This window comes from Choloepus didactylus, chromosome 6 (assembly GCF_015220235.1).
Source record: "Choloepus didactylus isolate mChoDid1 chromosome 6, mChoDid1.pri, whole genome shotgun sequence".
NCBI classification, from domain to species: Eukaryota; Metazoa; Chordata; class Mammalia; order Pilosa; family Megalonychidae; genus Choloepus; species Choloepus didactylus.
The window spans coordinates 140,019,776-140,038,771 of record NC_051312.1 but is presented as its reverse complement, the minus strand read 5'-3'; the positions used below and the strand labels follow the sequence as shown (position 1 = coordinate 140,038,771).

At 37.1% G+C, this 18,996-nt stretch overlaps 1 protein-coding gene and 1 pseudogene across 1 annotated transcript; both read right to left on the bottom strand.

Moving 5' to 3' along the window:
* Positions 1-12,115: 12,115 nt before the first annotated feature.
* LOC119537341 (olfactory receptor 145-like) lies at positions 12,116-13,063 on the bottom strand. The gene has a single exon (XM_037839838.1). The coding sequence runs from the start codon at positions 13,055-13,057 to the stop codon at positions 12,116-12,118; it is 942 nt and encodes a 313-aa protein (XP_037695766.1). The 5' UTR covers positions 13,058-13,063.
* A 4,386-nt stretch (positions 13,064-17,449) lies between these two features.
* LOC119538039 lies at positions 17,450-18,418 on the bottom strand (annotated as a pseudogene).
* Between the last annotated feature and the right edge of the window lie 578 nt (positions 18,419-18,996).

Genomic DNA, 18,996 nt, shown 5'->3' with positions numbered 1-18,996 from the left:
AATTTTCTTACAAGTATTTTCTAAATGAGATCATACAATATTTCTCCTTTTGTTTCTTGCTTATTTTGCTCAACATAATGTTCTCAAGGTTCATTCACCTCGCTGCATTGCTCACAACTTCATTTCTTTCTATAGCTGCACAATATTCCATCATAGGTATACACCATAGTTCGTCCTTCCAATCCTCAGTCAATGTACCCTTTGGCCACCTCCATCCATTGGCTATTGTGAATAATGCCACCATAAACATCACAGTGCAAGTGTCTATTCTAGTCCCTGCTTTTCAGTTCTTCTGAGTATATTCCTAGTAACAGGATTACCTAATCATATGGCACCCTATATTTAGCCTCCTGTGGTTCTGCTACATTAGGCTCTGGAGGGCATGCACCTACCAACATTGAATAGTTATACCTCTCTCTCCACATTTTCTCTAGCAGTGGAATCTTATCTATCTGTCTGTCCGTCTGTCCGTCTGTCTATCTATCTATCTATCTATCTATCTATCTATCTATCTATCTGGAATCTACAGATTTTGTTGAGATATATTCACATACATATATTCTATCCAAAATATAGTATTAATGTCTCATAGCATCCTCACTTAGTTGTACAATCATCATCATTCTCAATTTTAGACAACTTTCATTGCTCCAAAGAGAAAAATAACAGACAGACACAGCCACACAAAAGAGAAAACCCAAAACACCCTGTAACTCTTATCCCGCACCCCTACCCCACAATTATTTACCCTAGAACTGGTGTGGTACTAGGGAACATGGGCTGTTAAATATAGTCCATAAAATGCAATAGGTAGTTTCTCCTCTAAACCACTCTATTATGAACTCCTTGTACAAGTGGCATACCTTTGAAGTAGTTCATGTAAGAAGTTATTTATACTTGTAGTCCTAACTGGTGAGATATCTGACTTTAAACAACCCCTTTCAATCATATTCACCTTCAATACAGCACTATTACTTATAAGCCCAGTAATGAACTACCATCACCTCTATCCATTCCCATATATTTAAGTTCAACCTTGTTAACAAGTCTATATATACTAGGTAATCACTCTCCCTTCTCTAGCTTCTGTCTATCTCTAGGATCCCTATATTCTACATTTTAAGACTTTGAGTTTAAATTTTTCAGGGGGTGCCTATTAATGAAATCATACATTATCTATCATTTTCTGTCTGGCTTATTTCACTCAGCATTATGTCCTTAAGGTTCATTCATGTTGTTGCATGCTTCAGAACCTCATTCCTTCTTACTGTTGCATAATATTCCATTATATATATACATATATATGTAAAACATTTTGTTCTATCCACTCATCTGTTGAAGGACATTTGGATTGTTTCCATCTTTTGGAAACTGTGAATAATGCCTATATAAACATTGGTATGCAAATGTCTGATCATGTCACTGCTTTCAGATCTTATGGGTATATACTGAGTAGCAGAATTGTCATTTCATAGGGCAACTTGGTACTTAGTTTTCCGAGGAAGAGCTAATCTGTATTCCACAGCAGCTATACCATTATACATTTGCATAATCAGTGAAAAGCATTCCAATTTCTCCACATGCTTTCCAACAATTGTACTTTGCTGTTTGTTTAATGGCAGCCATTCTTACAGATGGTTTTGATTTGCATTTCCCTAATAGCTAATGAAGATGAACATCTTTCTCATGTGCTTTTTAGCCATTTGTATTTCCTCTTCAGAAAGGTGTGCATTCATAACTTTGGTTCATTTTATAATTGGGTTGATTGTTCTTTTGTTCTTAAGTTGTAGGGTTTCTTTAAATATACTAGATATCAAACCCTTATCAGAACAACGGTTTCCAAATACTTCCTCTCATTGAACTCACTGTCTCTTCACCTTTTTGACAAAGACTTTTGAAGCATATAAGTGTTCAATCTTGAGGAGTTCCCATTTATCTATTTTTTCTTTTGTTGCTTGTGCATTGGGTATAAGGTCCAATAAGCTACCTACTATTACTAGGTCTTGAACATATCAAAATTTCCTATATTTCCTTCTAGGACTTTTATGGTACTGGCTCTTATATTTAGGTTTCTGATCCACTTTGAGTTAATTTTTGTATAGGTTGTAAGGTAGGGGTCCTCGTTCCTTCTATTGGATAAGGATATCCAGCCCCGTTTGTTGAAAAAACTGTTCTGTCCCAGTTCAGTGAATTTGGGGACCTTGTCAAAAATCAACTGACCACAGATCTGGGGTCTATTTCCAAACTCTGAATTTAATTCCATGGATCAATGTGTCTATCTTTGTGCCAATACCATGCTGTTTTGAGCACCATGGCTTTATAATAAGCTTTAAACTCAGGAAGTGTAAGTCCCTCCACTTCATTCTTCTTTTTTTAGGATGTTTTTGGAAATTTGAGGCCCCTTTCCATTCCAAATAAATTTGATATCTAGCTTTTCCAAGTCTGCAAAGTAGGTCATTGGAATTTTGATTGGTATTGCATTGAATCTGTAGATCAATTTGGGCAGAATTGGCATCTTAATGGCATTTAGCCTTCCAACCATGAACACAGAATACCTTTCCACCTATTGATATCTTCTTTGATTTCTTTAGCAAGGTTTTGTAATTTTCTGTGAAGAGGTCCTTTACATCTTTGGTTCAGTTTATTCCTAGAGACTTGATTCTTTTAGTTGCTATTGTGAATGGAATTATTCACCTCAGTTAGGTCAATTCCAGTATATCCTCAATTAGGTTATTATTAGTGTATAGAAACATGACTTTTTTAAAATTCATTTTATTGAGATATATTCACATACCATGAAGTCATACAAAACAAATCATACATTTGATTGTTCACAGTACCAATACATAGCTGTGCATTCATCACCAAAATCAATCCGTGACACCTTCATTACCACACACACAAAAATAACAATAATAATAAAAAGTGAAAAAGAGCAATTAAAGTAAAAAAGAACACTGGGTGCCTTTGTTTGTTTGTTTTTTCCTTCCCCCATTTTTCTTCTTATCCATCCATAAACTAGACAAAGGGGAGTGTGGTCCATATGGCTTTCCCAATCACATTGTCACCCCTCATAAGTTACATTTTTATACAATTGTCTTCAAGATTCATGGGTTCTGGATTGTAGTTTGATAGTTTCAGGGATCTACCGCCAGCTACCCCAATTCATTAGAACCTAAAAAGGGTTGTCTCTATTGTGCGTAAGAGTGCCCACCAGAGTGACTTCTCAGCTCTTTTTGGAATTTCTCTGCCACTGAAGCTTACTTCATTTCCTTTCACTTCCCCCTTTCAATCAAGATGTTCTCCATCCCACAATGCCGGGTCTACATTCCTCCCCAGGAGTCATATTCCACGTTGCCAGGGAGATTCACTCCCCTAGGTGAAAACATGACTGATTTTTACACATTAATCCTGTATCCTGCAATTTTGTTGAATTTGTTTATTAGCTTAAGTAGTTTTGTTGTAGATTTATCAGGATATTTCAAATATAGGATCATGTTATCTGCAAATAATGAAAGTTTTACTTCTTCCTTTCCAATCTGTATGCCGTATCTTTTTCTTGCCTAATTGTTCTATCTAGAACTTCTAGCACAATGCTGAATAATAGTGGTGACATTGGGCATACTTCTCTCATTCCCGATCTCAGTGGGGAGGCTTTCAGTCTCTCTCTGTTGAGTATGATGCTGGCTATGGACTTTTCATATATGCCCATCATGATATTTAGGAAGTTTCCTTTGATTCCTACTTTTTTGAAATGTTTTTATCAGAAAAGGATGCTGAATTTTGTCAAATGCTTTTTCAGTGTCAATTGAGATGATAATCTGATTTTTTTCTTTGTTTGTTAATGTATTGTATTACTTTGATTGATTTTCTTATGTTGAGCCACCCTTGCATGCCTGGAACAAATCTGACTTGGTTGTGGTGCACAATTCTTTTAATGTGTCTTTGGATTTGATTTGTAAGTGTTTTATTGACAATTTTTGCATCTATATTCATTATAGAGATTGACCTGTAGTTTTCCTTTCTTGTTTTGGTATTCTTGTTTGGAAATAGACCCACAGATCTGTGGTCAATTGATTTTTGACAAGGCCCCAAATTCACTGAACTGGGACAGGGTGGTGATAGGTTCATAAAATGAGTTAGGTAGTGTTCCTTCTTCTTCAATTTTTTTGGAAGAGTTTGAGCAGGAATTGTTAGTTCTTTTTGGAATGTTTGGTAAAATTCCCCTGTGAAGCCACCTGACCCTGGACTTTTCTTTGTAGGAAGATTTTTGATGACTGAATCTCTGTACTTGTGACTGATTTGTTGAGGTCTTCTATTTCTTCTCAAGTCAGTATAGGTTGTTCATGTTTTTCTAAGAAGTTGTCCATTTCCTCTAAGTTGTCTAGTTTATTGGCATACAGTTGTTCATATTATTCTCATGAGTTTTTTAATTTTAATTTTGATCCAATGTAATGAACCCCCTCTCATTTATGATTTTGTTTATTTGAATCTTCAATCTTTTTGACTATGTCACTCTAGCTAAGGGTTTGTCAGTCTTGTTGATCTTCTCAAAGAACAAACTTTTGGTTTTATTGATTCTCTTTATTGTTGTATTGTTTTCCAGTTCATTTATTTCTGTTTTTATCTCCCCTTTTTTCTTTTCTTCTACTTGTTTTAGGTTTAGTTTGCTGTTCTTTATATAGCTTCTTCAGTTGCTCAGTTAGATCTTTGGTTTTAGCTCTTTCTTCCTTTTAAATGTTTGCACTTAGAGCCATAAATTTCCCTCTCAGCACCACCTTTGCTGCATCCCTTAGGTTGTGATATGTTGTATACTCATTTTCATTTATCCTCAAATGTTTATTGATTTCTCTGGCAATTTTTTCTTTGACACACTGATTGTTTAAGAGTGTGTTGCTTAAACTCCATATAACTGTGAAAGGTCTGGTTCTTGGTGGTTATTGAATTGCAGCTTCATTCCATTATGGTAAGAGAAAGTGCTTTGAATAATTTCAAACTTTTTTTTTATTTATTGAGAACTATTTTTTCCCCAGCATATGATCTGTCCTGGAAAACATTCCATGAGCACTAGAGAAGAATATTCATCATGGTGTTTGGTGATGCAATAATCTATATATGGATGAGAGTTCTAACTCATTTATCACATTGTTTAGGTTCTCTATTTCCTTATTGATCCACTGGTTGTTCTCTATATAGAAAGGAGTAGTATATTGTAGTCTCCCACTATTATTGTAGAAATGTCTATTGTACCCTTCAGTTTTGCCAAGGTTTGCCTCATGAACTTTGGAGCACCTTGGTTGGGTGCATACACATTTATGATTGATATTTCTTCTTGGTGAATTGTCACTTTTATTAATATATAGTGTCCTTCCTTGTCTCTTATGACATTTTTGCATTTAAAGTCTATTTTGTCTGATACTAGCGTACCTACCCCTGCTTTCTTTTTGTTACAGCTTGTGTGGAATATTATTTTCAATTCTTTCACTTTCTATCTATTTTTATCTTGTGTCTAAGATGAGTCTCTTGTAAACGGCATATAGATGGATCATACTTTTCAATCCATTCTGTCAACCTGTATCTTTTAATTGGGGAGTTTAATCCACTTACACTCAAAGATTTTACTGTAAAGGCAGTAAGAACCAACCATCATATCCTTTGGTTTTTATTTGTCATATCTATTTTTCCCTCTCTTTTTCTTTTTATCCTTTAAGTTTATTAATACTCTTAAACTCTGTGCCCTTCTCCAGATCTCTCTCTCCTGTCTTTTTCTTTCAGCCAACAGAAGGCAGTAAGAACCAACCATCATATCCTTTGGTTTTTATTTCTCATATCTATTTTTCCCTCTCTCTTTCTTTGTATCCTTTAAGTTTATTAATAATTTTAAACTCTGTGCCCTTCTCCAGACCTCTCTCTCTCCTGTCTTTTTCTTTCAGCCAACAGAACTCCCTTTGGTATTTCTTGCAGGGCAGGTCTCTTGTTAAAAGAATCTCTCAGTGTCTGTCTGTGAAAATTTTAAACTTTCCTTCACTTTTGCAGGACAGCTTTGCTGGATAAAGAATTCTTGGCCAGCAATTTTTCTCTTTCAGGATCTTGAATATGTCATACCACTGCCTTCTCACCTCTATGGTGCCCACTGAGTAGTCAGAACTTAGTCTTACATGGGTTCCCTCATTTGTGGTGAATTGCTTTTCTCTTGCTGCTTATAGGAATTTCTCCTCTTCAACATTTTACAATCTGACTAGTATGTGTCTTGGAGTGTGTCTGTTTGGATTTATTCTATTTAGAGAACATTGGGCTCCTCTGATTTGCATACTTCTGTCATTTATAAGGGTTTGGAAATTTTCCCCAATTATCTCCTTAAATGTTATTTCTAGCCCTTTACTCTTTCCTTCTCCTTCTGGGACACCAATGATTCTTTTATTTGTGTACCTCATGTTGTCCATCAATCCCTGAAATCCAATTCAAATTTTTCCATCTTTTTCACTATTTGTGCTTTTGTGTGTCTGCATTCAATTGTCCTGACCTCTAGTTCACTTATTCTCTCTTCTTTCTCTTCAAATCTGCTGTTTTGTATCTCTAGTATATTTTAATTTGATCTACAGTATCTTTCATTTCCATTAGATCTATTTTTCTATTTACTCTTCCAAATTCTTCTTTATGTTCTTCGTGTCTTCTTGATATCCTTTATTTCTTTATCCAACCCACTGAAATTATTTTGGAGATTTGTATGTACTTCTTTGATCAGTTGTTCCAAATTCTGTGTCTCCTCCAGCTTTTTAATTTGGTCATTGGGCTTGGCCCTATCTTCTATATTTTTGTGTACCTTTTAATTTTCTGCTGATTTTTTGGAATTTGATTATCTTGATAACGGTATTTTGAAAGTTGATCTCCCTTGCTCGCCTAAGATTTTATAGTTGCTTCTGTTTACACTGAAGGTCTCCCTTGGCACTTGGTTTATCTGTAATTCCTTGCCAGACCACAGCAAAGGCATTCTTCAGGAGACGCTAGTCTATTTGCACATCTACAGATAATTTGGCAGAATAGCAGTTTGCCAGCATGCAGTTTCCCTGTCTTCCCAGCAGATGGCACTTTGGGTCACTTCTTCCCCCCATGCCTGCTTTTCCCTGACTATGGCTGCTGGCTGGGCAGGGCCCCAACAAGGTAAAAACCCAGACAATGCAGCAGGTCTCCATGCATGCTGGAGTCTGCCAGCCCAAGGGGTGGGGGTGGGCACTGTGCACCTTTGTGGAGAATCCACTTGAGGGCATGATGGGTCTGGTGATTTCAGGCTTCTGAGTGAAATAACTTCAGGCTGTGGGACTGAGAGTTTCATGTTCCCCAGCCCTCAGCCAGCTCATAAGTGCCCTGCAATTCATTGGCCCCCAAAATCCATGCCCACCATGACACTTGGGCCTCTGGGGTGGGGGAGGAGCTCTTGGTGCTTCTGTGTTGCTCTCTCCCTTGTCTCCATCTCTCCATCCATGCACACTGTGAGTGCTGCAGGCCTCCATGGAGAAAAGACGCAGGCTACACAACAGAGAGTGTATCTCTCACGTGCTACTGGTTGGATCAGCTCTGCTCTGATCTGTATCCCCTCTCATACTGAGAGGAGGGCCCCCCATTCTTCCCCAAACCTGGGCTCCCACAGTGACCTGCCTGAGGGTTGGAGGATAGGTCCTGCATCCTGCAGAAGTTGTCTGTGTGTGGCTAAAACAAGTCTGTTGGTTCTCAAGTTCCCATACATGCACTCACAGCTGCAGGACTGAGAGACATGCTCTCCTGAGCTGGTTGTGGAGATGGGAGTGCAGGAATGAACATGACGCAGCCTGCTCCCAAGGTGGTCGCAATTAAATAAGCTCACTGTGTCCTTTCATTTGTAATTTCTCCAATTTTTCATCCAGATCCTCCCAATGTAATGTAGAAGTCCTCTCTGGCCACTTGTTCCCTGGAGCCACTGTCCCAGTCATTTTTACCTTTTCTCTAGTTATTCCATGGTTGAGAAGTTAGCTCTGCTTCTCTATCCTGCCATCTTCCCAGAAGTCCCACAGCACAAGGGTCCAAAACTGCAAGGGAAGAGATCTCATCACCACTGGTCCCCCAGGAAGACCAAACTGCTTGGGTCAGGGTCAATGAGGGGCAGCTCCACATGACCCACTTCTTGTTGGAGGGGAGAGGCCTTCTGAGTTTTAACTATATATCTGATGTCTTTATTGAGTGAGATTTAATGGAGTTTCTTCAGATTTTCTAGTTCTCTTTTCAGTCTGTTTTTGTAAATTATATTTTTCTGTATGTTCTTTATTAATAATTTCTGCTCCCACTTGTATTATCTTCACCTATTATTCCTTTAGTTTATTCCTTTCTCATTTTCCAACTGACTAATATTATGCATTTTACTTTTGTATTGCAAGTATTCAAGGTTCTCATTTTTGATATACACTACTGCTGTTGCATCACATTCATTTTGATATGAAACATATTCATATTATGCCTTCCCTTTGATCCATAGTTTATTTAGAAGCATTCTTAATATTTAAATCTATAAATGTAGATGAAGGTATTTATTTTTTGTAAATGATTTCTAGTATGATTTCAGTATGAGTAGACAAGACAGTCATTTTTTTCCATTGTAACCACCTTTTATATTACAAAATTGACTTATTTATTTTCCTAATGGTAGGCAGGCTGAGGGCAGAGATTTGGGTTTGTTTTATTTGTTGATGTATCTTTAGTGCATAGAGCACTGCAAGGAATAATATTTGTTGTATGAATGTATGAATGAATGAATGGGCAAATTATTTTGCTGATTTCTGGTTTATTATCACTTTTAAGAGGATCTGTCACTTAGTCATTCCTTTCAAAGTCATCTGGCTTCTCTCTGTCCACTTTTAGATGATTTTCTTGCTCTTTCCTTTTCTATAGCATCAATAAAATGTCAAGGAATGGATTTATTTTGTTTTCCCTGCTTCATCCATGCTGTCTTTCCTGAATCTCTACATGATCTGCCCATTCCCCTTTAACTTTTGGACTTCTTACCTAATAAATGTCCCCTCATTTGTTCTGCTCCAGCTACATAAGCCTGTATCTGCAGATTCACATCTCTCATTGGTCCTGGAACATGGTCAGCAATCAACTCTTCAAGTATCTTCTTTCTATCATGTTTTCTATTGTCTCCTTCTCTTTCATATTTTCTATCTTCTAGTGTCTCTGAGCTGCAGTCTAAGTAATTTCTTCAAATTCTTCTAGTCTTGTCATATCTGGCTGCTCCAGTTTCAGTGATTTTTTTTAAGTTTCCCTCCCTCCCTTCCTTCCTTCCTTCCTATTGTCCTTGGCCATTTACCATATATCCTGTGCACGCAACAATTAAATGAACATTACGTTTTATGCAGGATCTAGTTATTTTGTACCAAGATAGTCCACCACAGTATCTAATACACCATACAGCAGGGAGTAAAATTAATACATGTTATTTGTTATTGTTGCCTTTATAGAAATTTATCATTGTTGGCTTAAAAATGTTTTTCCTTTTATTTCTCCTTCTGCCTGAGATTAGATGAATATTCACATATATATATTCTCTAGATCTTCTATCATTAAAGTTTCAGCAATTTAGTTCTTTAATCCACATGGAATTTATTTTTGTATGTGGAATATAATTACTTAGCTATATATATATCTTTTTCTAAATAGCAAACACATTACCCTAGCACTATTTATTAAATGTTCTACCATTTCCTTATTGGTTTGAACTGTAATCATTTCTTTATTGTGTTCTAGATAGTCATAGGTATGTGGGATTATTCCTGGGATTTCCATGTTTTTCCAATAGTCTATTATTCTAATACATTTTGAATGAGTAAGCTATGCATATTTTGTCTACTTGCTCTCTTTTCCACCACTTCTTAATCAATTGCAATCAATTTTCTGCTTCTACCTCTTTCATGGAACTTCTCTTGCCATAGTTGTGGATTTTCAATACAAAGGGCATGATCTGATGTTTACCTCACCCAACTACTCTCCAATATTTAACACTACAATTCTTAGCACTACCTTTTTTCTTTATAAATAATTCATTTATTAACTTTTCTGACACCAGGAAAACTACTTTTCAGTAAAATGTGCAAATTTCCACACATGACCCTCTCCAGATAATAGTTTTAGAATCACAGAATATTATTATGGGAAGTTCCAAATCACCAATCACTCAGACAGTAATCTCATGTTACGAAAAACTTTTTAAATGACATTTGTGAGGCCTGTCCACAACATGTTCTGATGGAGTAGGTCTGAGACGGAACAGAAGCTCATCATTTTAAACACTCCCTGGATGGTTCTGACTCATAGCAGGTTGTGAATCATTAATTCATCCCAGCCCTATTATTGTATAAATGAAGAAATTAAGACAGTTATCACAAGATTTTCAAAATGGATAAAACAGCCAAAACTGTTATTTTGCAAGTTATTAATCTGAATGGAAAACGACACTGTTATATAGTGGCAAATCCAGAACTATATTCCATTTACTGTGGCTTGAATGCAAAAATAGATTACAAAGCTCATAAAAATTCCTTTGAAATAGATACAATTCTCATTTTGAGAGGAGAAAACTGAGATCCTGAAGGGTTAAGTAACTTTTTCAAAGTCTCATATTTAATAAATGACAGAGTTGAAATCCAAACCCAGGTAGGTTCAACATCAAGTGACCATGAGCTTTCCCACTGCTCTGCTCTGCTTTAAGACATCTGCCCTTCTCATATACACAAATAACAACCTCTATGAAACCAAATAAAGCTTGTTTTCCATTACTGTGCTATAAGGGAGGATGTAGAAAAAATCCTGATGCAAATAAATTATTACAAAAATAATTTTAGAACGGATAAGTGGTACAAGTCTTTGAATAACTCTTCTACCAAACATACCCTCTTTCTCACTCAAAATGTAAAGTTATAGTACCAAGCATTCATTTATTCCTTCCATATTTACTGAGACCCTACTAAGTGCCAGATACTATGCTTAGCACTGACAGTGTGATAGTGAATAAGATACATGTGGGTCCTGCCCTCACAGTTTTAAAGTCTCACAATTAATCAGGTAACTACAAAATGTGAAAATTGTTATTGCAACCTTTAATTTATGTCAGGACCAACTGCGCCACTCTGAATAACACAAAATAAGAGCATCTATATGTTGCAAGATGGATTACACAGTGCTTCCCTCAGCTGATATCTGAAGTATTAACAGATAACATATACGGATAGGAACAAGTAATAGCAGTGTTCTAGGAAAAGAAAAACATAATATAATATAACCATGGAGGAAGCAGCATTGTTCAATGAGCAACATGTATCTACAAAGAAGAGTAGGCAAAAGAAAACACAGACAAATCCCACATATTCTTCATAATATTCTCAAGTAACTTCCTTGCCATTTTTAAAAAGCCAAAGTAGAAAAACTGTCTTTCTTAAATAACAAACTGCTTTGTACAAATGTGACAATTTTCTTGCAAGTGAGTTTCTTAAAATTTTTTCATAATTTAAGTAAGTAGAATCACAGTGTAAATGTAATATTTAAGTGCTTGCTCCAAGTCAGGGAATTAAGGAGAGTGCTAGCTGCAAGAGATGCATGGTGAACAATACAGAGTTTCTGCCCATATTCAGGTGGGGGAGATAGTGAAGGAGAAAAGGAATTTCAATACAGTGGTGCAGGCACAATAGGGTAGGCAGGGAATGTTATGAGAACATAGCTGAAGGTCTTCAAACCTGGTCTTCCTGTCAAGGAAAGACTTCCCAGAGGTTCTTGGTAACTTAACACCGAAGCATAGACAGATTGAGCAAAGAAAAAGGAAGAGGGTATGGGAGGGTGTTCAGACTGAGGGAGAGCTTGTAGAAAAGTGTGCAAGTGAAAAAGGCCCCAAGACTGTGCTACACACTTTCATTTGCATTAACTAACTCTTCCTGAAAATCTTGATAATATCATGCACATATCTTTCAGAGCTTTAACCCAGGACTTCTCATTCCAAATCCAGTGCTGATTCCATTATACCTCACTTCTTGCTGTAAGGGGAAAGCAAAATAAGATAAAGAGAGACCTGTGTTCTTTTGCCATAATTAATACAGCTTCAACTCAGGAAAATGTTTTTTCTACTCAAGCTTTTCTTCAGAGCAACTTTAACTTCCTTGTTCCTGAAGCTGTAGATCAGAGGATTAAGCATGGGTATCACAATGGTATAGAACAGAGTGGACACTTTCCCCTGGTCCATGGACAAAACAGAAGAAGGATGAAGGTACATGAATGCCCCTGACCCAAAGAAAATAGAAACAACAATAATATGTGAGCTACAAGTGCTGAAGGCTTTGGACCTTCCTTCAGTGGAGCGAATGCGGAGGATGCTAGAGATGATGAAAGTGTAAGAGACAGTGATGTTGAGGGTGGACACACCAACAGCAAACCCCACAATAATGAAAACCACCAGTTCATTGATGTAGGTGCTGGTGCAGGAGAGCTCCAGGAGAGCAAGGATTTCACACATGTAGTGGTTGATGGTGTTGGCATTACAGAAGGTCAACCTCAGCATGCACCCCGTGTGGGCCCAGGCACCAATGAATGCCACCACATACACAATCGCAGCCAGAAAAGAACAGACCTGAGGGGACATGGTGACCATGTAAAGCAGGGGCCTACAGATGGCTACATAGCGATCATAGGCCATCACCATCAACACATAGCACTCTGCACTGACAAAGAAATAGGAGAAAAAGAGCTGAGTCATGCATCCTCCATAGGAGATGATGTTCGTTGTTGACACAAAGTTTATCAACAGTTTTGGGGTGATGACAGAAGAATAGCATAGATCAATAAAGGACAAATTAAAGAGGAAGTAGTACATAGGCGTGTGGAGGGGAGAATTCAGTCCAATTAGAATGAGCAAGCCTAGGTTGCCTGCCACAGTGACAATGTAGATTCCTAGGAAGAAGAAGAAGAGGGGGAGCTTGATCTTTGAATATTCTGTTAAACCTGCAAGGATAAACTCTGTCACTAATGAACTGTTTCCAATTTCCATTCTCTTCCAATGGAATCTGTGAAAATAGGAAAGTAGGGTCATATTTGAGGTAGAATCCAGTTTTCCCATGCAAGACCATATCCTATCCCTTCCTGGAACTAAGAAGCCCAGAGATTTAGCTTGAATTAACTATTACACAAAGCTGGATCAGGCTCTGCTTGGACAAGGAGGTCAGGTGCTTGGGAGGCATGAGCAGAGCACCAGCTAACACTGGGAGAGATGGGACAAAGAGGGGAAGAAGTGCCAGGGATTTCTCATCTTTTATCTGTCTCAATTTGCAATTCATGAAGTTTATTTCCTTCCTAACTCAAGTTTATGTTTGTCAACCTTTACTCACCATGCTTCAGCTACCCTGTACTGGCCACCAATCTAGATTACATGCTGCATAGGGTGGGTTGCCTGAACACTCAGTCCATAGCACAGTTAAGGAATCAGAGATTCACAGAAGCCCTTGGCTTCCAGAGGATGCACAGCAAAAAAGTCATTAAGTCAGGAATGGAACCTGGATCTACTTCATAGGAAATGCTCTAAGGGGCAGAGGGAATGGAGGCATTGCAAACCCAGCACTATTTCTAAACTCTACTTTCCTCCCATACAGACCCTTCAACCATCCACACTTCAGGATAAGAACTGGAGAAAGCAGAAAGGTCCATTAGCTCTCCATAGCTCTGGGTTTTGAAGGGTATAAAAACACAAAGGATTCAGTGCTCACCCTTCTTCCAACTAGAGGCATGAGAATTGTCCTGCTTTTCTCTCCACCATTGTTTTCCAAAGAGAAATAACTGTTGCTATTTGAAGTATTAGCCCCAAATTAAAAAATCTCTCCTCTTCCTTTTGTGTGGAGAGGCTCAGGGCATTTATAAATTGCAGTCTTTGAATTTTTCTGAGAGTCACTCAGATAAAGATCATACTTAATTATGAGTTTTCTAGAGGTAATCATTAACCTATAAAATGGAATGTGAATAACACCCTTTGTTTTCTATGCAGTAACAGGTAGAATGATGTAAGTTATTTCTTTTGGAGCATCAAGGTCTCAGGGGCTTGATGTAGAATCTCCCCTGGGAGTCCCTCCATAATTCAAATCCTTTAGGGAAGACAGAATTATGAAATTGTTTATACACAGATGAAAATGCTTTCATCTGGGTGCCTTTGGAGGCTCATTATTGTACTCAAAATTTCACATCAAGGACTACATAAGGGAACTTAGGGCAAAAGAGGTAGAAATCTTTTTTCTTTCTAATAGTGCTGGTTTGACTTTTAGCTACACTCTCTAACACCTAGCTAATGACTTAATTGAAATACCACATTCAACTATAGAGTCCACTGTTATTTATTGGACTCACAATAATCTGCTACCATCACCACCATCCATTTCCAAACCTTTAACATCAGCCTAAGTAAAAAATCTGTACAAATTAAGCATCAACTCCCCAATCTCTAACCCCAATCTATCTCCTGGTAACCTATATTCTAGATACTTAACTATGTGTTTGCTTATTATAATTAGTTAATAACAGTAAAATCATACAATATTTATCCTTTTCTGTCTGTCTTGTTTCACTCAGCATAATGTCTTCAAGGTTAATCCATGCTGTCATATGCATCAAGGGTCCACTACTGTTTACAGCTGAATAAAGTTCCATTGTAGGTACATACCACATTTTATTTATCCATTAAAAGGTTGATGGAAACTTGGGTTGCTTTCATCTTTTGGCAATTGTCACTAATGCTGCTATGAACATCAGTGTGCAAATAACTGCTTGAAACCCTGCTTTCATTTCTTCCGGGTATATAACCATAAGCAGGATTGCCGGATCATATGGTAACCATATACTTAGCTTCCTGAAGAACTGCCAAACTGTCTTCCGCAGCAGCTGCACCATTTCACATTTCCACCAGCAGTTAATGAATGTTCCTATTACTCCACATGCAATCCAACAATTGTAGTTTTCTGTTTTTATTTTAATAGTGGCCATTCCGATATGTGTGAAATGATATCTCATTGTGGTTTTCATTTGCATTTCCCTAACAGCTAGTGAAGCTAAGCATCTTCTCATGTGCTTTTTAGCTATTTACATATCCTCTTTGGAGAAATGTCTACTCTAGACATTTTGCCCATTTTTAATTGGGTTGTTTGTCTTTTTAATGTAGAGTTATAGGATTTCTTCACATATTCCGGATACTAAATCCTTATAAATACTGGATATAAAACCTTTATTATGTGGTTTCCAAATATTTTCTCCCATTGAGTAGGATGACTTTTCACTTATGTGACAAAGTCTTTGATGCACAAAAGTTTTTAATTGTCAGGATGTCCTGTTTATTTTTTTCTTTCATTGCCTGTACTTTGGGTGTAACATCTGAGAAATTATTGCCAACCACAAAATCCCTTCCCTATGTTTTCCTCTAGGAGCTGTATAGTCTTGGTTCTTCTATTTAGGTTCGAGATCCAATTTAAGTTTTGCTCTAGTCTTTGTAATTTATTTCTTTCTGCTTATTTTGGGATTAGTTTGCTTTTCTTTTTCTACTTCAGCCAGGTGTGCAGTTAGATCTCTGATTTTAACTCTTTCTACTTTTTTATTATAAGCATACAGGATGCTAAATTTCCCTCTCAGCACTGCCTTCACTGCATCCCATAAATTTTGATATGTTGTGTTCTCATTTTCATTCATCTCAAGATATTGATTTCTCTTGCAATTTCTTCTTTGACTTTGTTTAACTCCCATATATTTGTGAATTTTTCAGTTCTCCACCTTCTTTATTTCTAGCTTCACTCTTTTATGATCAGAGATATTTCTTTGAATTATTTAATCATTCAAAAATTTTTGAGATTTGTTTTGTGGTCAAACATGTGGTCTATCCCTGGAGAATGACCCATGCACACTGGAGAAGAATGTATACTCTCACTGTTTGTGGCGCAGTGATCTGTATATGTCTGTTATGTCTAGTTCATTTATCATGTTCAAGTGTTCTGTTTCCTTACTGATCCTCTGTAGATGTTCTATCTATTGATTAGCATGTTGTATTGAAGTCTCCAACTTTATTTTAGAGATGTCTATTTATTCCTTCAGTTTTGTCAGTGTTTGTCTCATATATTTTGGGATACCACATGGTCAGGTGCAGAGATAATTATGATTGTTATTTCTTCTTGGTGGATTACCCCTTTTATTAATATATGCTGTCCTTCTTTGTCTGCTTTAATGGCTTTGCCGTTAAAGACTATTTTGTCTGACATTAGTATAGCTACCACAGCTCTTCTTTGGTTAATATTTGCATGGAATATCTTTTTCCAACAGCTCCTTGTTTGGGCCTTTGTGTATGTTGAGTTCCATGTAAACAACATGGAATTGCACCTGGCTTTTTTGTCCATTCTGAAAATCTGTGTCTTTTGTTTGGGGAGTTTAATCTATTAACATTCAGAATTATTACTGTAAATGTGGTACTTACCTCAGCCATTTTATCCTTGTTTTTTTTTTATAGGTCATAACTTTTCTTTTCTCTTTCTTTTTTTCACATACAACTTTAGACTTTCCTTTGTGGTAATGAGCTTCATAAGGGCAAGTCCCATGCTTGAGGGCTCAGCACATCAAACTGCCAGTCCCAATGTCTGTGACAACATATGCTAGGGGATCAGCATCTTAAAGTTTAGAGATAGGCCTTACAATTCAGGGATAGAGTTAACTGCTGTAAGAGCTTACAATCTAGGGACTATTACAATTATTGTGTCCACGTTAGGCTATGTTCTAAGATTCAATTCTGAGTTTACACATTGTAGTTAGTCCATATTAGTGAGGCATCATCCCTCTCACCATGTTTTCTCCAACACTTTTACTCCTATATATATATTTTCCTACAATTTTCTAGAGTTATATTCACATACCATACATTTATCCACAGTGTACAATCAGTTGTTCATGGTATCATCATAAAGTTGTACATTTATCACCACAATCAGCATTTGAACATACTGATTACTACAAGAAAAATTGTTTGTTTTTTTTTTAGCAATAAGAAAAAATAAATTCCAACCTAGTATCCTTGACTCTTGAAGACGATTGTATAACAATGTAGCTTACAATGGGTGACACTGTGATTGTGAAAACCTTGTGGATCACATTCCCTTTATCCAGTGTATGGATGGATGAGAAGAAAAATGGGGACAAAAACTAAATGAAAAATAGGATGGGATGGGAGGGATGATTTGGGTATTCTTTTTTTACTCTTTTTTTCTTATTCTTTCTGGTGTAAGGAAAATGTTCAAAAACAGATTGAGGTGATAAATGCATGACTATATGATGGTACTATGAACAATAGATTGTACGCCATGGATGACTGTATGGTATGTGAATATATCTCAATAAAACTGAATTTAATTAAAAAAGAAAAAAAAGGTTACAGAGAATCTACCAGGTCGTCATCAGTCCATTCTTCCTCTTCATGTTTGGGTTTCTATGAGATATAATCATCATTTCCATAGTCTTTCCTCTTCTTCATAATTACACTAAGTGCAAGCTCAGCAGATTGACATTGGTCCAACTTCTGTTTTAGAACAACTTCTTCAGATCTGTGTGATTCATACATGTGTGTATATATATATATATATATTTACCAAGCTTCTCATGCTTTTCATTATATGTAGTAACTGTGACAAGTAAGTTCTGTTCTCTTTCATAATAAAACTCTGATAAATAACTTTCCATAGTAATTCCAGCCCTGGAAGCACCAGATAAAATGTCTGTCATAGCAATTCGGGAAGGTGCAGATAAAAAGGTAAGCATCTGTCAACGCAACTCAAGAAAGTCATCAACTGTTTTCCTCAAAATCTCTGGGTTCTCCAACATGGGATAATGAGTCTTTAAATCAATAGGAGGCCCTCAAATGGTCTAAAAGGAATGTGGACAATAATGTGGAAATTAAATTGCTGTATTAGTAATTTATACTCCAAATCTGCTCTAGTGCCTGCCCAAGATAACTCTCCTGAAGATTTCCAAAAATTGTGGACTAGATACATTGACTTCATCTACTTTGCAGGCCAGAAATGCACAAGTGAGCATTATTATTCATGGGTGGTATTCCATTACTGAGTTATTAAAATAAAAACACTTGAAATACATATAAGCTGTACCCACAACAGACCTTGGCATTGCTGGCTTAAATACTGAATAGAATTCCAGTAATCTTTTTTCATAGTATTTGCAGAGTGTCATTTCTTCATGAGGCTCAAGAAAAGACTGGATTATTTGGAAGAACCTTCCTGTTCCCCAGCACTTTGCATTTGAATTTGCGGTTGGCATCAGTTCGCAGTAGTGCCAGCTGCTCCTCACTGGTGAAAGTCCAGTGCCGCTTCTGGCTACTGTTGTGGTACACCTTGGACACCCAAAATAGACCACAAAGTAGCAACTTTAGCTAAGCCACCACCAGGACCGCAAGGAAGCCAGACCTGCTGGCGCGCGCTGACGTCACGACCACGTGGCTAGCCCGGCCAAACTGCAGTTCAGTTTCCCCTGGAGAAGGCTAAGAGAATATCTTGCGCATTCGCCTGGTAGCCGCCTGTGACATAAGTGGGCCTAAGATTTATTGTTGATGCATATCAAGCCAAAGGGGCAGCATTACCCCTTGGGACACTGCCACCCAAATCTCCAAAGAGGACAAAAGCAAATTTCAAAAAAAGTCATTTGAGTTTAAATGTAGGGCAAATTTGATGTGTCACATACAACAACAACTACAAAAAAGTTCAAATTAAGTAAAAACCCAGTATGCAAAGAAGCTGGAAAATTAAACCCAAAGTAAGAAAAATATCCAATTTATAGAAACATACTGGGAAATAGCACATATGCTGAAGTACAGTAGACTTGGACAATAAAACTTATTTAAGGAGGAAGAGGAAAGAATTAGCATGCCAAATAGAGACACGAAAGAGATGGATAATCCAAATTAGA